We start from the raw sequence: 19,498 nt of genomic DNA on the forward strand, positions 1-19,498 counted from the left end.
TGAGGGGAGGAAAAACATAGGTCAGGTCAGTGCATAAGAATAGAAGACGATGCCTGCTTCTTGTGCACTCTTGGTGGGGGGAGATGAAGCAGGTTGCGGCAGTCATCCAGACTATCATCACCACCAGCCATGCCAGTGCAAGCCGTGATGCCGAACCTAGACAGACCATAAAAAAATAATGGCGGGAGGAAGGGGAGGAATCCTGTCGTCTGCTAGCTATTCCTACACTATAGACATCTTCCTGGAATGAGCAAGACAAGGCTTCACCTCTGTTGTCAACACTATACAAGTCCGTTGAACTGTGGAAAGTGCCCAAGAGGCAAGAAAATGCTACAAGGATGCTAAAGAGGATGGGAAGTTGGGAAAAGAAAAGCGAACATGATGGGGGGAAGGGTAGCACTTTCCCACCCAAAATTTAAACAATGGATGAAGAGCCCCGAAAGAGCATGGAAACCCGTTGAAAAGCTACGAGATGGGATGAGTGACCGGTTCAAAGATTACTCTGCAATGTGAAAACCTATTTGACGAACTGCTTTCAAACAACGGGCAGCTGATGACCAGCACATCAATTTAGAACCGCGGTAGCTCTCAATCTTGAGAGGCCATAAACAACTGCATGAAGGAAACTGGGATATTAGAAAAGTTAAAGTGCAGTGTACTTCCTTTCTGGCAACAGCTCTGAAAAACCACATAGAAATACTGCCACAAATTCTTGGTAAGGAACTGTGTACGACAGTGCGAAATGGAGAGAAATAAGGACATAATACCTGAACCCAACCAGCCGTTCTGAGAGTTTACTATGTGTAGCAGCACACTATGGAAGAGAGAGGTTTATAACTACTGCAGAATAAACTGACAGAAGGCAAGAAAATACTTTTTTTTTCTTTTTATTGTGCAAACAACCCCAGGCACCCGAACATCCACACCATTCACACGACAAGCACATCGAACGCAGTCACACAACTTTCGCAAACAAACAACCGTAAATACAGCTGTGGTGACAACGAAAAGAAACACAGGTTTTGGATACAGAGCCAAAATGAGAAACCTTGTTGGAGAGAAACACTCACACACTCAATCACAGCACATGCCACTTCCTTTCAGTCCCACCAACATTCCAAAGGCCCAAAGTCTAACAACATTTGGCACCAAGGCATTGCTACTCAGACAATTTGGACATCTGACAGCGTACAAATGGAGAGAACCAACCAATGTGTCTGTTGAGGGTACAAGTCAACACCACAGTTTATAAGCTCAGAAATTCTGCCAGAAAATTGGCAGATCGCGCTCATGCGTTACCACAGATGGTATCACACACACACACTTTCAATGAGCAAGAGGTTATTCCATTTCCTTTATGCCTCTAGCCAGCGAGACAACATGATGTAAACCACCTCCTCGATTCCATAAATCTCCAAATTTTTGCTACACATTTTTGTCAGTGAAGATGTCTGCTTTATGGGGCATTCAGTCTGCGAAGAATGTCCTGACAACCACCACAGAAGGCAGAGCCAATAACAGGAAACAACTAGTTAAGCAGATTCTTCACACTATTACCAGAGTCCTTCAATGCCTTTCTGGCCATGAAACTTCGCCGTCACACTATGGGAGAGCTTCGTGCGCTGCCGCGCCGTGGCACTGGTGTTCATCAGAGGGCAGCTGGGGGCGTGGTCAGAGCGCGTTTGGCAGGGAACGGACCACGGAGTAAGATAAAACAGACACTCGCTGCATTATCAGCAGTGCACTTTCGCTTTATGTGCCGTGGGGCGCTCAAATGGACTTATCATTTTGCGAGTGGCGAAAAAATTTGGTGCGACCAGGCATGCTGCTACTGCGTTCCTGCCTGCCGGTCTGGCTACAGAGCAGCGGCGACCGCCCGATACCCTCTGATCTGCGGTGGCGCCACTCGCGGTAGCCTTTGTCCCCGTACGAAACTTGGCCGGGAGTTTCATGACCAGAGAAGAATTGAAGGACTCTGCTATTACCGACAGACCTCTCTTCAAAATTTGCACTCGCAAAGCTGAGCACGACAATCTTGTATCCCATTTCGGCGACATCTCCCCCCCCTCCCCCTCAGCTGCACAAACCTCAGACACGCTGACCAGCACACATTCAGGCAGTCACTTACTCAGAGCGGAAACATCCTTTATCAAGCTTGATAAAATATTACCTCATAAAATTAAAAAAATCAAGCCGGCTGGCATGCCAGCAGTCTTGACAAACATTCACGCAATTCAAATGAAGCCTGCTCCCTCACCCTTCTAGCAAACCAGAGTAATGGTTTCGCCAACTTACCTTGCTGGACAGGCTGAAAATTCTGAATGCAGGAGCAATGCTATGACAGGCACAGGAAAGCCGACACCAAAGCAAGGCTGCTCCAAATTAAGCTCATGCATCAAAGCCAAGGCAGACAAGATAGATAGAAAACAACCTGTCAGCATGCACCTGTGACTTGCTGCAAATTTATACCCTCAACTCTACTGGACACGCATGCCGGCCCCTTCCTACCCATGTTTAAAGGCGCGCGGTGTAATGCCAAACCAGAAAAGCAGAGTACACACCTTCCCATACAAGTGTTTGCTAAAAAAAAAAAGAAAAAAGTCCCCAAGCAAGCTACATTCCCTTTCAGCGTCCCCTTCAAAGACAAGCGTGTTCTCCCCACATCTTGCAGCCTATAGTCCTACAGATGCTCATACAATGGTCTTGGGCAATTGGCCAACCATAGTTCAGTGTTGCTGCCGCAACCACAGCTCCCGAAAATTTAAATTTGCCGCCTAAAGCTCAGGACTACACCATTAAGGCAAGGAAGTGAGGCCCTGTAGAGTGCTCCGTGCATTTACCTCCACCAGAGACAAGTCGAGGGACCCCACCTACAAGCGCCCACTCACCGTGCATGAACTCGAAGAGCTTGTTGACGACCGTCTTGAGGAACTTCCAGTGGGCGCGTAGGAAGCGCGGGTACTGGCCCACCACGTACATGATGTTGGAGGCGATGATGGCCTTGTTGTCTTTGCCGCGCTTCTGCTCGCACAGGCCCAGCAGGTCCTTGATGACCGTCACCAGGAACCGCTTCTCGTCCTCCTCGTGCATGGCCCCACTGATGGAGCCAATGGCCCAGCACAGCTGCATCCACCGGGGACAAGGACAGGGTCAGCGACAATGACTGGCAAGGTCAATAGCGACACACACGCATCCAGGACAACAGTGAAGGGGTAGGATGTCCATGCCAGTGAACGACAGCAAGGATAATGGCAAGACAAAGCAAGGACAAGGATGCCAATGGACAGTGACCACCAAGGACAATGACATCAAGGGGAAGGATGCCAGTGGAGGACAATGAGGTCGACAGCGACACACGCGCTTCAAGGACAACAGCAAAGGGGTAGGATGCCAATACCAGTGGACAATGACCAGCAAGGACAATTGCAAGACAAAGTATACACACATCAAGGTCAACAGCAAGGGGTAAGATACCAGTGCCAGTGGACAATGACCAGCAAGGACCACAAATAGCAAGCTGAACTACACACACACACACATACACCAAGGACAACAGCAAGGGGAAGGATGTCAGTGAACAGTGACCAGCAAGGACAATAGTGAGCCATACCACACATACACACACCAAGGACAACCAAGAGGGGAAAAAACACCACAAAAGCACCTATGGGCAGGTCAGTAGGTCTGTGCAGCCAACGATAAAAAAACGAAAGGAGGGCGACGGGAAAGAAGATCGTGCAGCAACGTACCGTGTTGAGATTCTTCCACGACCACTCTGTGCCGTTGACCTGGAAGTGCAGCTTTTCCGTCATGATCCGTTCCGTGTCGAGGTAGTCCAAATGTGTGAGGTAGACTGCCAAAGGAGAGAGGAAGAGAATGAGTGACAAACAAGCAACGGAAGTCAAGATAGAGTGAGAGATATAGAGAGGGGGGAGCGCCTACCGAGTGTCTCCCGCATGTTCTTGTACAGCTGAATGGCGTCCGTGTCCTTCATGAACTCCCGCACCACTTCCCCCTGCTCGTTCTCCACCACAATCACTTCCTCCGGCTTCGCCATCCGGCCAATCATGATGTACCGCAACTGCAGGAGGACGACGCCAGAGCGTCACAGCAGTGTCTTTGCGAACCCTTCCAAGGCCAGCTCCTCAGTGGCTTTTCACTGCAGCTGCTTCTTGATCAAGACTGGAATTAGCAATTTTGTCCAGAACACAAGCTGGACAAAGCCACAAAGTAGGCCTATTGGAGCACGTGCAACCCAAGCTCACAGAACCTAGATAAACGCAGATAAACGCAGAAGTGAAGTGAGCTTCTAGCTCCACCAGAGACACTAGACCAGCCAGCTCCCCCAAGGAACAGACGCACAACAACTGACCTTGGTGAGGACGGGCCCATAGAGGAGCCGTCGCGCCGACTGCGGAGACCCCGGGCTGCGGCCCGCGGCGCCGCAGGGTCCCCCACTGCCCACGTACAGAGGCGCACCCGCCCCGAGGCCATAGGGAATCTCCCGATACAGGTCCGAGGCCAGCGCATTCCAGTACTCTAGGCAGATCTTGAAGATCTCCACCTCCTCCACCTCGGAGATGAGCAGCAGGTAGTGGAGGGCCTGCGTGGGAAGGGCGGGGGAGGACAGACTTGAAAAAGTACACCCATTTACTGATGCAGGCTGCCCTGGGAAACCACGCTGAAAAATGATCGCTAAACAGGACGGGAGTAAAAATGCACCCTCCCAGTGGAGTGAAACTACACCTTCTGGGATACTACTCTTTAAAACACCATGAAAGATGAACCCTAAACAGGATGGCAGTAAAAACACACCCTCCCAGCAGAGTAACAGTACTCCTTCTGGGATAATCCTCCAGAAAACGAACCCCAAGGCGGGCATACAGTACACTGCACCCATGAAGGGAAGAAAAGGTTAGGGAGGCCTGATGTCACTTTTCGTGAAGCCACTCCTGCCGTGTCGAGATGTCCACTGGCCCCACTACCCTTTCCCCATTCTCCTCTGCTGTGCCTCACCTTCTCTGCTACTGAAGAAACCTGCTGACGACGAGAAATACATTCTAAATAAGCCGTACTTGCCTTCTCCGCCACTACTTTCATTCCCACTCAAAAGCCTGGCCACCCAGCCATAAAAAAATTGTCAGCTGCGTTTGGCCATATTCAGCCACTGTGTCTATAAAAAACCGAGCAACACTGTCTGCGGGCGTCTTCAAAACGATGCAACTTCCTCCACACTTTCCACAATGCATTGGGGATGACTTGGGCCTCTCCCGAGTAATCTTTCCTGCATTACTGCACCGTTTCAGTAGCACGGCATCACTACTGTCTCGAAACTGCCATTGCATACTAACAAGGCTCCTCCCCAGGCCTCGTTCGGATTGTAACCGACGGTTTCCTAGCTTGCGCCCACCCCCGCGCTTACATGCAAGAAGCCCCAGAGGAGGAGAGGAGCGTAGGACGCACCGCGTGAAGGACTTCGCGGAGGTCAGTGCGCTTCTCCACGAGGGCTCCATGCTCCTTGAGGTAGGTGCAGAGGAACAGGCTCAGGTTCTGGATGAACTTCTGCTCGTCGTCTTGCCCGTTGGAGTAGGCCTCCTTGATCACCGTTGACGGGGGCAGCATCTGTGCGAGGGGGAGCACGACGCGGTTGAGCCAAGCACGAATCAAACTCTGATCCCAGAAGTTACGTCCCAGAACGGTTTGGAAACCCTCAGACACTTCTTTGATTGCAAGCACCCACCTGGTCGAGCTGCGCCATGGTCTGAGTGAAGAGCAGGACGAACATCTCGTCGTAGTGCGACGCGTTCACCCCGCTGATCTCCGTCAAGCACTTGAGGGTCACGTTGCGGAACAGCGGCACGTTCAGAAACTGCACCACAGAAGGAGGGAGGGCCCCGAGAGTTCACAAAGGCAACCGAAACGGGCAGACACATGCAAGAGGCTGACAAGTTATATGACTTTTTGGTGTCCACTTTAAGGGCACAGGGTAAGGCGAAATTTTGAAAAAATGACTTTTTGTTTTTCTTCACAATTAGGGAAGTTCAATTCCTTGTGCACATTTTCCATATTCACACTTGCCTTAAAAAGTCTTATTTCTCGCTAAAAAGCAGTTTTCCCGTAAGCAAGTAGTAAGTGCCCACATCGTCTTAAGAATGTTCTCAGGGTTTATTGTCATTTTTTTTTCATCAAAAAACTTCCCGTTTCAGATCAAAATGATTTTCTGGAACCAGCTGTATTAGGAAATTGCTTAGCAACCATTGCATAGCTGATTTTTATGTGAGGGCAATCCAAAGACCCTGTTGCACGTTTTTTCCACATTTGCCCTTCAAAGCTGCGCACAAAAAAACATCTTTTTTTGGGCTTCACACTCTAATGATTGCAACATTGGATGCTGTTCTTTCATTAAATGGTGAAGCAATGCATGAGCCAGCATTTTGAAATCATTCAGACCAAAACCTGGGCGCAACACCACCATCAAGTGGCTTAAAGAGGTTGATCACAAGCAAAATACTTTGTGAACAGATCTGTACGATAGTGCACAAAATAGTCAAGGAAGGACGGACGACCGGGTGAAAAGCAGAAAAATGACTTTGGCAATGATTGGCAATGAAAACCACCAGCTGACGGTAGCTGCTGGTTTTTAAATAAATGGCTCCAGTGGTGTTTATGGCAAAAAAGTATTGTTTTTCGCCTTTTTTTTACTTTAAACTCAATTATCTCAAAACAATGTTTTTTCTTACATAGGTACCATTATTTCCTATATCTTCCAAGACAACAAGCTGATTTTTTTTCCTGTCATCTACATAACTTGTCACACCTGCTGTACTAGAATTGAAAATTTGCATGTAACAGTTTTTTTGGTACGCAACTTTTAATACTAAAATAATGCCAAAATTTAGGTACTAACGGACAAAAAATTATAAAAAACTGAATTTTTTAATAATGTTCATAATTCTAGTACAGTTAAAAGAGCACAAAATTTGAAATAAAATGATATATAAGTTATGTAGATACCTTTCTTAGATGCCGAGAAAAATGCACTTCAATATGGCCAAAAATACATGGGAAGTATAGGGCTTACCCTGTGCCCTTATAAGCCTACAAAAAGGAGACTTTTTAAAAAAAAATCAGTGGATTGGCCAGGCCAACGAGCCACCCCCGATTCCAACGAGACACTAAGCACACTTCGCAGAAGGCAGCCAGAAGCAGAGTCCGGTAGAGTTTGCCTGCCAAGTTTTCGCAGCAGTGCTGGCTACTACCGCTGATCGTAGGATACAAATACAGTCGAACACGGATATATCGAACTCCAAGGGGATCGCGAAAGAATTCGATATATCGATAATTCGATATATAAAATACGCCTATCTGAAGATTATCTGACAACTCCGCACATCACTGAGAGTTTTCTAAAGTCGTGGAAAACGGTAGTTCACCGTTTTGACCCTCAAAGCACGGAAAATCAGAACCGCAGCATGATGACCACCGCTCTTTATTTATCATTGCAATGCCTTTGAGCTTCGCTTGTTTTTTCTTCTGCGTCGTAAAGTCCGCCATATTGTCTTCAAGATTACAAACATGCACACATGAGAAAATCAACGCTGTACACTGTGCCACAACAGAGGCGAATAACGCTGACGTAACCTCGGCTGCAGTAGGCGGTTGGGAACGTTGTCAGGCACTGAGTGCCGTTATCTTCAGTATCCGAACCGAACACCTCCCCCATCTGGAGGCGTGCAACGAAGTCGCTTTGCACCCGACACGCTCCGGAATAGCCGGGGCAGGTTGTGCTGCATTCGCCTTTACGTCAACGTTGATGCGTGCATCGCCCTCAAAACTACTGCGAGGAATTCTGAACGGCTTTTCAACCAACATCTTTTCAGCAGCCTGCACCCGACGAATTCCCGCCTTCGTTGCTCCGAAATGAATGCCTTGGACAAAGCAAACATACAACGCCGCATCCGTCCCCCTGCACGAGCCACCAAAGAGCTCAATCACAGAAAAAGAGTGCATCCGGTCAATTTCTTTTGCTCCTTTATGTCCTTTCGCCCCAATCACTTTCGGCCTTCTAGCTATCATGGAGCTGCCCCTCATGCGTGCGTGAAAAGAGCTGTTGAAGGCCATCGAAGCGACGTAATGCCGCGGACGCCGCCTGTGTCTCACCAAGCCAGGCAGCTCCTGCGATGAGTCAACATTATCATCAACTCCACCCCACCAGAGGAAGCAAATTTCAGGGGCACCTTCGGCGCGGAATTCGATATATCGAATTTGCCCATGATCAGGAGTTCGATACACGCGCACAACAGCCCTATACTTTTGCATGGGATTTTCAAGGGGATGTTTGCACTGTTCGATATAGACAATAATTCGATATATCCGTGTTCGATATATCCGTGTTCAACTGTACACCACAAAAAAAAGAGAGAATACAGGGGAATACAGGGGAGAGAGAAGAGAGGAATACAGCCACCCCTAAAACTCAATCTGTACAGTGCAATGACTAGAAAGTGGAAGATGAAGGCTTGGCCGATATAACAATACCAAAATGGCGTTCCCCAGTGGCTTCGTTTTGGAGATACAGCGCTTCGAAAATTGCCATTCTTTTGCGTCGACTTGGACAAATGTTTTGCCACCTCAGCTGACATAATTATTTGTTGTTTGCACTTTGCAACGGTTTTCGACAGGGACATTTGGAAACACACAAAATAAAACGGGCGATCCAAAAATGCGACTTCCGAAAAAACTATCTTTCGGACATTTCTCGCCATCTGATCCCGCGAGCACAACATGTATTATCCTGCAGGAATCGCTATTTCAGTTCCCACCCAACCGCACGCGGCTGCCTTCTCGATCTTGTTTACCGCACCTCTTTATCGCAACTAAAACAAACAAAAGCAACAGCGGAGGTGTCAAGGGCAGGCTCACCTTGTAGATGAGCGTGCTGATGAGCTTGGTCTCGAAGATGTAGCCCAGTGGGATCCAGTTGAGGAACCGCAGGAGCGTTTCCAGGGTGGCGTGCACCAGCAGGGCGTTTTGAGAATTTTCCTGGAGGAGAAGAAGAACATGCAACTTTATTTCCACAGGGAAACCCTAGTGCGGAGCTCCAGGAGAGAAATGAGAAAAGGAAGGGCTTTAAAGGGACTAAGACAAGGCGCACTATTTTACACTGGATCGGGCTGGTGCCAACAAAGCATGTTATTCGGATTGGATTGGATTGGAAAACAATTATTGAGCATTCTTAGTCCACGAGAAAAAAAAATACAAAAGAAGGGCAATGAAAAATATTGACGACGAAATGCTCCACACTTAATAGCAACATGCAGCAGCTGACCGGTTTCGCAAAGCTGCATCTTTTTCACTTTCCTCATTTCTAATTGATTGATTGATTGTAGGGTTTAAACGCAGGCGATGAGGCGCGCCATAGTGGAGGGCTCCGGATTAATTTTGACCACCTGGGGATCTTTAACGTGTGCCGAAATCTCATACACACGGGCGTTTTTGCTTTTCACCTTTCTTCATTTCTATACAGCCAAAAGACATGACCAGACTTCAATGAAAAGCGTGACAAAGAAAATTACGACACAAAACCTCACTTTTTTTTTAGCGCTTCCCATTTTAAGTGTAAATGGCAAACCACAAAAGCAAGTCCTGTCACAGGGAAACTGATTTGAAGCAAAATACAAGAACCCGTACAAAGCAAATTTCAAAACTGCCAACAACCCAGTGAAGCGATAACAAAGGCTCCAAGCCCCGCAACCCATATGCACAACAATGAGAAGACTAAACAAAGCAAATCAGTCTTCAAGCGAAACATCGGTCGACGGATTGTGAAAGCAGGTGTCAAGCCCCATCCCAATGTGCGAACTGCCTCTGAGCTTTTGTTGCTGCATCGCTATCTTATCTTTATATTGCATTCTCCCGCTTCCGCAAGTTCGCAATTACAGCGAGAGCCACATGTGATCATTGCCAAGTATCCCAGCGCTGTTGTGTTGGCTCGGCACAATATTAAGCATTGTGCTGCTACAAACAAACAGTGCTGACAGTGCCGACCCTGTTCAAATGCTGCCGAGCCTTCCTTTACGGAAACTACACTATTGGATAAACAACATCAGGCGCACAACATGCGGGTGGACATCACACGGTGCGCTTAGAAGTCCAGCTTACGCTACCAGCCCCTTTTTGCTGCTTGCACCACTAAGCAAGGCTGTCCAAATATCAGGCACTTTGACGGACTCGCCAATAAAGGCCGATCCACACGACGGACCGAGTCCGCGGTCCGACCGGTCACGTGATGCCGCGTCACGGCCCGCCGCGGTCCGATGCAGCGCCGAGAGCATCCACATGGCGGACCGCCGTAGCAGACGACAGAGCGGTCCAACCAGCAACACTCTCCACCACAGTGCTTCCAACCAGACGAACTCGCGAACCCATACGAACGGCTCGCGCCCGCGCCGCACATGTTTTATGTGTATTTTGCGCTTGGTTTCGCGGTTCCGTGCGCATTTTGGAGCAGTCGAAATGGAAACAGAGCGCAAGCGTCGTTTGGCCGCTATGGCGTGAGCTTTGTACGTTGATAAAGAAGACTACCCTGCGCCGAAAAGGTAGTGCTGGGTTAAAAAGTGGATGTGTCGAAAAGAGCTGGGACTGCGGAACCAAGTTGTGGCGTGCGGAATCCAGAGCAGAGCGCATCCACACGGCGGGCCGGCTGAGCGGACCGGGAATGGCCAACCGTCTGAACACGCAAGCTGGAAGGTTGAACACAGGCGCCGTTTGGCCGCGACAACATGTTGTAACGCAAAGGACTGCACGAAACGTTTCATCCCCACAGTAACAGCCACCCGCGTGCCAGCCGGGTCTGGACAGAGGGTCCCTTATACAAAATGCTCACTTCACGGTGGCTTGCCTCTCTGCTTGCTTATTGACACCACGGTAGAATCGGTGGCCTCAAGCGATTTTTACGGCTTCTAAGCGAAAAATTAAGCTAGAGTAAAAAAAGAAAAAAAAGAAGGGGGGGGCTTTTGTTACTTCTCTTTTTTTGCTGATGCCGATGACACAATAAGCATCGACCAACTCGTAGTGCACCTTGTGAAACCGCAGTGACAAAATACCTTCCCTCTGAGTGCCAACAAGCTGAACTAGTCCTATCCGTACGTGTTGCGGCAAGTTGTGTTCGGCGTACCAACCCTGCATGTACAACCTTCCACCGGAAAGGGCTCACTCACCATGACAAACTGGCACAGCTGGAAGATGTGCGAGAACTCATTGCACATGGTGTCCTTGAGGTGCTTGGCCTTGGCCTGGGTCATCTGGCCGCTCGAGAAGTCAAACACTTCCTCGCTGGAGGGGTGGGGCAGCCCGGCAAGAGAGAGGCAGAGAAATGACAAACTTGTTTAGCCTCAACACTCCAACAAATTTCACCTCCAACAAGAAATCGTTACCCAACCCTTCGACCTTGCACTGCGATTGCGGAGTTGGCGGAACGCTGCCAAGAGCGACGGTGTTAAAGGCACCACACACTCTCTAAAAAAACTAATTTCACCTATTCTGCGAGTCAAATAAAGACTTGCCAAAGGAGAGCCCCACAAACTCCAAAATGGGTCGGTGCCACCACATGCCGTTCCCGCAAAAGCCCCGTTCTCTCCTTCTGCTATACTAGCCCTCAAAAAAGGAACAAACTTTTGGTAAACAGAGCAGTGGCGAGTCTGGAATAAATCCTTTTTCCTCATTCTGATACCTTATCCCCAATTGGTTCAGGTTGTAAGGGCAAGGCCACATGTTATAGTGGCTCTGATGGGCAAGCCAAGGCTGCAGAAAGGAGGAAGGAAGAGGACAGAATATCACCCTGATTTTACCAGCTTCAGCAGCTCCTAACTAGGCCTAACCACAAGCAAAGCAGACTGAACAAACAGGCAATGTATTCGGGGCTACCTGAGGAGCTTGAGGATGATCATGTTGTTCTGGCAGAGGCTTTCGTTGGTCTTGCTGGCCCCCACGATATCGCTGATGAAGGACGGCCAGTTCTTGGGCCACTCGCGCTTCAGGATCTGCACAGCGCGGGACACAGCGCACAACCCTGTGGTGTACCCCGCACAATGTGCCAAGCCAATGCAGATCCCCACAAGCGTTGCATGAAAGTCTCAGGCAACGCACCCTTCCACCTACAGACGAAACTACATTCCTTTTGTCAAAGGTGGCCATGTGGCAAAGGAAGCAAGGATAGGGGAAACAAAACAAAGAAAAGCAGCAACTGCACAGAGCTTTGATCCAGTATTACGTCAAGACAAAAATGAAAATATTTACAAAAAAAAAAAGGCTTAGAAAGTCTCGCCCCAACTTGTGAGCCCAAGCTGCTATGAGAACGTGGATAACACGTGACAGATTCTTCAGATGAAGCTAAATTTTCTTACAAGAGGCACGGCTGTTGATAGAACGACGGCATGAATAGTGATAGCTTTGCAGCTAAGTTTGCTGCACCATGTTCTCGTACTGCCAGCACTGCTGTTGAATTTGTAAGTTACAGAAATATTAGAATTTCTCATCGTTAAGCATACAACAAGTATAATTTCTGCAAAGTCTTAGTGACTGGGGTAAATTATCTGTCATTCCAGATTGCACGCAAAGTTGATCGAGCTCTTGCAGCATAATGACAACGATTAAAAGCCCTAAAAACCCATAAAAGCCAGTTTACTCCATACTGCTCTAAAAAATTGGGAGAGGTAAAAATGTTCTAGAAAACAACTGTTGCAGCATGCACAAGTCTTGCTCTACACTACACTAAAATACTTTACCTGAAAACTGTCCATAAATGCCCAGGAAAAAAAAAAAAAGATCTATTTTATCTAAAGTTTCAAGGTCTACATTTCTAAAAAAAAAATGTTTTTACATACCCCCCTTGCCCCCCTCCTCACAAGCCCAACATTGAATTCTCTACATTCATCCCATTCGCTCTGGTGTATTCTTTTTCGTTTCGAGCCAAAATCAAATCGGGTCATTGAGGTCACATTCTATGGTAAGGTGCCCACAATACCTTGTGCAGAATAATGCAGCTGCAAAGGAAAGTAAGGCTGTATTGACTTTTAATAAAACATCAGTACGCTTGCCACAAGCTGCCAATGCCAACACCACAAGTAAAAAACCACTGTAAAACATTAGCTGCCAAAAATACCACAGAGAAGTGTCAATTTCTTTTTATATTATAATGTTATCAATTTTAACACACAAGAAATACACGAAGTTCCGCTTCCTCTCCCACTTTCAACACATGACAAGAAAGAACGACAAAGTGAGCCAAATTTCTGGTGTACTTTTTTTTTTTTTTTCAAACGAAGAAAATGCCCCGCCGCCTCCAAACAGACGTCCAGAAACCCGTAAACTCAACCTCTGTCTTTAAAAACAAATGCCCAGGCCTTACTGTCAATCCTGACGTGTACGAAAGTACACATAACAGGCCAGCTAAACTAAATAAATACCACACTCCTGCCTGCCTGTACAATCTGCCCTTTTCTCTTTCAATCCACAACTAGGTCTCGCTAGTCAGCAATGTTTAAAATACCTCAAATACATTTCTACCAATTAAACCCACGGGGAGGTGGCCGGGGGGGTTCAAAAATCTTCCAACGACCAAAACTGAAGCCTGAGTGTAATCCATCACACGAGTAGGGTAGTTGGGTAAGAGCATGCGAGTTGTCATGGATAAACGAAACACGATCACGAAAATATCAACCAGGACACACAAATAGTGCGACTTCCTTCCACGTGCAAGCCAAATTTACATACACGTGGCCTAATTAAACAAAGCTTAGAAATGCGGCTTTCCAACTATACCAATAGTGTGCCATTATTGGGCCTCCCCGAACAGTATTTTTCAATTTTGCATGTTCCGGTTCATATTTTCATATTTGCATTTCATTCGTCTAGGCGAGTACATACATTAAAGGAGAATAGGTACAGTAGTTATATTTTTCACTAAACAGCTAAAAGAACTGAGACAAAGAGCGGAGGCAGGCATGAACAATAAACGGATAAGGACAAGAGAGAGGGAGGGAGGAAAAGAGAGGTCACCTGGACGAGGATCATGTTGAGCTTGTTGAGGTAGACGCGCTCGCGGTCGATGCCCTGAGCGTCCGACGAGGTCTTGATGATGAGGCCCACGATGTACTTCTTGATGCCCTCGCACTGGTTGCGCGGCAGCACCCGCCACCGGGTCTTGATGACGTTCTCGAGGATCTGCAGCGCGTAGTACTTGGTCTGCTGGTTCTTGGAGAACTCCAGGATCGTATCCACCCGCGTCCACGCCTCGGGGTGCTCCTTCAGCGTCGTCAGGACCTCCTGGGCCAGCCGTTGCTGCAATCCGAGACAAGACAAGACGAGAACGGACGGGCTTTTTAAAATGGCGTCTGCTACATGGTACTCTCTCCTCTTTCGAGGCACTGCAAGTTCGGCCTCTGCAGTTAGGCTGCAATTTTTTCATCACCTGAGACTTGCTACCAAGCATACATAGGCAAAACCTAGATTCGAGACCTGCATGCACCTTTGTCAACAAATTAGTTTCTTTTTTTCCTCTTACAAAGACCTTCTATTTGACGCCATCCATGTGTGGACATTCTTTTACAAGGCAGCCAGCCCCACTACAACTCTAGTAGCTCGAACGACCTTTATTTAGGCATCTAGGCTCCCTCTGTCAACGTCTATGAGCTGAAACCTGCTGCTTTTTAGTGCAGCGAGATGAAAGCAGAGACTTGAGCAAATTTTAAACAACTTTCATATTTTTGGGGTTCAATGTGTCGAAGCTACACCTGAGCCCATTTGCCTGTAAGCACACATTCCCGCTTTTATAACATCGAAGTCGCCCTGGCAAATAGGTCGGTGGCCAGAAAAGTCGACGAAAAAGCAAACTTATCCATGCACTTGCTTCAGTTTCAAACAAACGACTTATTTACTGGGGAGTGCTCAAGTCACAGTCGAGAACTTATTCCCCAACTTATCGCTTTCGGTCAAATGGGCCCACGGTTATGAGGCACACCGTACGGAGTGGAGGTCTCTGGATTCTCTGGAGGTCGCACGGCAAAATCTCAGCACACGAGGTCTTTTCACTTTTCGCCTCTTGTCGTAAAAGTGGCCGCTGCAAGAGGGACCAAACCTGCCTCCTTGGGCTCGGCAGCGCAACGACTTAGCCGCTGAGCCACCGCGGTGGACGCCTTGCGAAAATAGCCCATCTTCTAAACAGCGGACGACGTACCTGTGGGCCCTCGCCCGTGTACATGCAGCAGACGACGCTGTCCAGCAGGTTTATGTCCAGCTTCTGAGAGAAGTCCAGCAGGCGCGCCGCCTGCTCCGACAGCGCGTTCATGCTGCCGTTCACTGAAACGACCAACAAGGGACGTGCAATTCGTCAAAGAATGCCAAAGTGTACGCCACTAAAAGAACGCCGCGCTTTCGTGCCAGCCCAGCCTAGCATTTCGGAGCATGGACAGGATGCCGCAACACCGAATTCGTCCCCAAAGCTGCTGGCATTGTGAAAAGATGGTCTCTACAGAGGCACCACGTTTCACACAGGCTTGTGGCATTGTACTAGACGCATATGTCAACGTAAAACTGCTTGCGAACGGGACGATAAAAAAAAAAAAAAAAAAGAGCGTCAGGACGAGCACGGACTGCTTGTTCACTGTCCCATTTAAGCGTGCAGATTTACGTTCAAGTGTGCAAAATGAACTGGCTCAACAACACACTTTACTGAGCTTAGAATCATCTCTGGCACCATCCAGAAGTGGACAGCCATGAACAAGTTTATAGCACCCCACCCCCCTCTTAACCAAAAACAAAGATAAGAAAAGTTGACATTTTAAAGCCCATATGCTTCAAATGCATTAACACCTAAGAAAGAAACACACGGGAGGAGGGGGTTATAATAGAGAAAACATGGTAGTTCGTTTCAAAATAGCAAAGCTCTGTTACCATAGTTACCACTACACAGCTTCTTATCACTTCCAAGTCGATCAACATTTTATGGAGTCAATTCCAAGCAAATGACAATGCAATTTGGGTCAACCATGACACAACCAGTATTACTGCCACTAGTATTCATCCCCTCTCTCTAAGCACTTCGGGGAGAGTAACACAGCACACGGCGCATCCCAGAGGTAATCTCGAGCACAACATAAAACTGCCAGCAACTGGCGCGCACATGCATTAGACGGTTCACAACCGGCGGTTGTTTTCGGAGCGCAAATGCTGGGAAGGGCTATCCAAGTCTCGAAGAAACACCAGCGGAATGTGGAATGCCCAAGTGCTACCAAGGCAGATATCGCACAAAATCAGGTTAGCGGAACAAACTGTACGATCTCATGGCTCGCAAAACATGAAGGCAAGAGGGGGGCACTAAAAAAACTGCCTTAGGATTGACTACAAATTAAGATGAATCAGGAGAACCTCTTTTGGTTGACAACTGGCATAGTTTTTGAAAGCGGTGCCAACAAACACTGAGGGCGAAATACCTGGCGTCCCAAACGGTGTGAGCGGCTGCTTCATCCCATCAACTTCCACCGACATCAATGAGAAGTCAGTCAACCCACCTGAAAAAAAGGAAGGAAGAAAACAGGTAGGGTGTGAATGCGTGGTAACTCTTTCATCGCTCTCGCACGAGCGCCATTTCTTACTAAGTCCAGTCCAAACACAAATGAGAAGTCAGTTCATGCATGCTGTTAAGAGTGCAAGGAAACATGTCCAGTTCCTCCCTATGCCTTTTCGTACCTCCAGCCACCTTTTTTCTTTCAATCAAGCTGAAATCTGACAATCGAATACCGATTTCTTAGACCCAGCAGAGAAACGGCAGCAAAAAAAAAAAAAAAAAAAAATCATTTAAACATCTAATTGGTCTACAATGTTAATCACAAAACAAAATTCCAGACTTGCTTCTTCTGACTAAGGCGAACGCGATAAGGAGCGTTTTGCCAATACAACAGGTTCAACGCAGATTTCGATAGCAGTTTACTCCAACTAGCCACAGCTAAAAATTATAGCGTGGCTAGAGATGGGACTCGTAAAACCTGCCGTCCGTTTGATCAAACCTTGCTGGATGAGTATGCCAAGGCTTTCGACAGATCCTGACCGCAACCCCACAGATAACGCAGCAAGCCTATTGGGTGCATTCGTGGCTTGCATTCGCCCACATTCAACGCACATTAGATTCAAATTCCTTTGCTTCTCATGTCCCCTTTTTCACACACCCCCGACATAAAGGCAACTTTCAGACAGCCCAGGGTTCAGCAATTCAAATACCAGCTAATGTCGGTCAGGCACTCGGCACAACTCTCCCAGAAACCAAAACTGCGAGAAAAATTATTCACAGCTGTACTGAAACGGACGGTTCCCAAATGCAAACCACCTGAACTACTTTGCCCTTTTCTTCAATCGGCATAAAAGGAGGATGTCTTGCCGTTTCTTCCCAATGTGTTTTTGCACATTTGGGGCAGCACTTCTATCACAGACGGACTGCCACGAAAATGTGTTCATTGGTGCAGCTTCCAATAGCAGGGGCTGGGATAAACACAGTCTACACAATGGCCGTGAGGTTAGGTCGGCCAAAAAGAAAAAAAGAAACGAGTCTGCCCGCGCTGGTGACTACGGGGCAACAACATGCAGTTCTGATAACTTACGAATGCGTTAATCGGGTCGGGAACATGTCAACACAGAAAAAAAAAAAAAAAGCGAACTCGGTATTGTGTTCACCAGGAACTCTTTTACGTATCACTTTTCTTTTTTTACGTTTGATGTGTATACACATAATACTTGCGTCGCGCGCGTGACCCCATCTTGTCATCGCCTCGCGCCAAACAAAATGGGGAAAAACGCAAGAGCTCTCTCGACACTGATTCATTGTCTCGGCGCGACCCCGATTCGCGAGTTTGAAAATAGAAAATGAATGAAGGATAGACGCGTGCGATGCGAGAGGTGCCGTATCTCGCGGAGAAAGCAAGAGGGGTTGAGCGGGGAAATTGACTGCTAATTTTTTCCCTTGCCTAGCGGTAACGCACGTTGATTCCGTCATGGTTACGTAATTTCGAACGCGATCGTGCGCGCATTGTGCAAGGCACCGAGCCAGCTAGGGAAACGCACGTTGATGCGTCGGTCGACGGCTCTCCGCACCTTCAAGCGCACTACGGGCCCGGAACCGGGGCCCGCAAATAATGGTTCTACATCGTACTGCCGCTCGCACCACGAATCGAGCGTGCAGGCGAACAAAGCCGGCGATCCACAGAATCACGTACAACTTCGAATTTTTACCGCTCTTTCGCTGGAACGCGAGTGGACGAGCTTTTCTCCGCAGGCGCTGTTTCGAAAAATTTCTCGTGTGGTCAAAGACTCTAGGAAATCTCAACACCGATGTGCGCTCTCAAGGCTCCCAAACGATGGACACAACTCTGCCGACCGCCGTGAACTCGTTCCTGGGGCTAGGGTTGTTAGCGTGGTCATGTAACTCTTGAAAACTGGCTGAAGGGAGAGCCGGGCTTTTGCTAAGGCCAGGAAATAGTTTTCTGGATCAAAAACAAGCCTGTGCAGCGTCCCAAAACTTCTAAGCGGCCCCTGGGAATGGACAGCTCTGTCCCAACCGTCTTTCAAAAAAGCGCGAATCCGCTCAAGCGCTCCACGTTCTCATCGCACCGGGGCAAATTTTGTCATTCGCCGCGTATGCAACAATCTCGCTACCTCGCAGTTTGAAAGCCCGGCACGACATAGCAACACTCCAAACCTTCGCGGCGTTCAAGCCGCTTTCGTTACGTGCCACGCTTTGGTAGACGCGGTTCGCTTCGCCCGCACGGCACAAAACCGACCAACTTACGTCTTTGTAGCGTCGCGTTGAGCCCCCCGAATTTTGTCTCACGCACACTGAACAACCAGGCGCGGGTCCAGGCGCACAGAAAAAACACACAACAATTTTTCGCACAATGAAGTGCTCCTGCAGTCACACACTCGTATTCCTCGCACTGTAGTGAACCAACCACGCACAATTATTGTACCTCCCCTAACCGGTTGGAACTGGTTCCACGCTCGCCGCACTCGGCAATCTTCGGCCCCGAACTGATGTACACAAAGAATTTTTCGCAAAAAATAGTCTTTATCATAAAAGATTAATAAGTTTTGAGTAATTTTATTAATTTCAAAGTTGTCTTTTGTGACGAAGCTAGGTTAGATAGCATTTTTTCAATGAATTGGCACCTTAGGAAAATTCCGTCGTCCGCTGCTCGGCTAGGACTTGCGGCGAAGCTACCATGCGTTGCATGTGCTGAGACGCGGTTTGCTGCAAACGGTTAGCATTTACTAATGTTCACGCTGAATTTAAAGCTTTCGGCCTCTCACGCGTGCGAACGGATGGATCGATGCTTTCTGTTCGCTAACTAATCAGCACGCAGGTTGTTCGCTTTTGACTGGATTTGGCGAGTTTGTTATCGTAGGCGAGAACCGGAGACGTCTGTTTCCCGTGGAAACTTTCCCATTTTCGAGC

At 48.0% G+C, this 19,498-nt stretch overlaps 1 protein-coding gene across 1 annotated transcript in view; it reads right to left on the bottom strand.

Moving 5' to 3' along the window:
* Emb (exportin-1 emb) overlaps nt 1–19,045 on the bottom strand; it is a 31,559-nt gene extending 12,514 nt beyond the window's left edge. Inside the window, exons 1-13 of the mRNA XM_077674260.1 lie at nt 18,836–19,045; nt 16,491–16,568; nt 15,236–15,357; nt 14,059–14,340; nt 11,926–12,041; nt 11,220–11,334; nt 8,923–9,042; nt 5,741–5,869; nt 5,464–5,622; nt 4,373–4,603; nt 3,943–4,081; nt 3,750–3,853; nt 2,889–3,123 (exon numbers count right to left, since the gene is read on the bottom strand). Coding sequence (XP_077530386.1) covers nt 2,889–3,123; nt 3,750–3,853; nt 3,943–4,081; nt 4,373–4,603; nt 5,464–5,622; nt 5,741–5,869; nt 8,923–9,042; nt 11,220–11,334; nt 11,926–12,041; nt 14,059–14,340; nt 15,236–15,357; nt 16,491–16,545 — 1,807 coding nt within the window. The 5' untranslated portion in view covers nt 16,546–16,568; nt 18,836–19,045. The remainder of the gene's footprint in view (nt 1–2,888; nt 3,124–3,749; nt 3,854–3,942; nt 4,082–4,372; nt 4,604–5,463; nt 5,623–5,740; nt 5,870–8,922; nt 9,043–11,219; nt 11,335–11,925; nt 12,042–14,058; nt 14,341–15,235; nt 15,358–16,490; nt 16,569–18,835) is intronic.
* Nucleotides 19,046–19,498: the final 453 nt, after the last annotated feature.

The sequence above is a fragment of the Haemaphysalis longicornis genome, unplaced genomic scaffold, assembly GCF_048455015.1.
Source record: "Haemaphysalis longicornis isolate Haplotype H1 unplaced genomic scaffold, Haemaphysalis longicornis Haplotype H1 scaffold_6, whole genome shotgun sequence".
In the NCBI taxonomy this organism is placed as follows: domain Eukaryota; kingdom Metazoa; phylum Arthropoda; class Arachnida; order Ixodida; family Ixodidae; genus Haemaphysalis; species Haemaphysalis longicornis.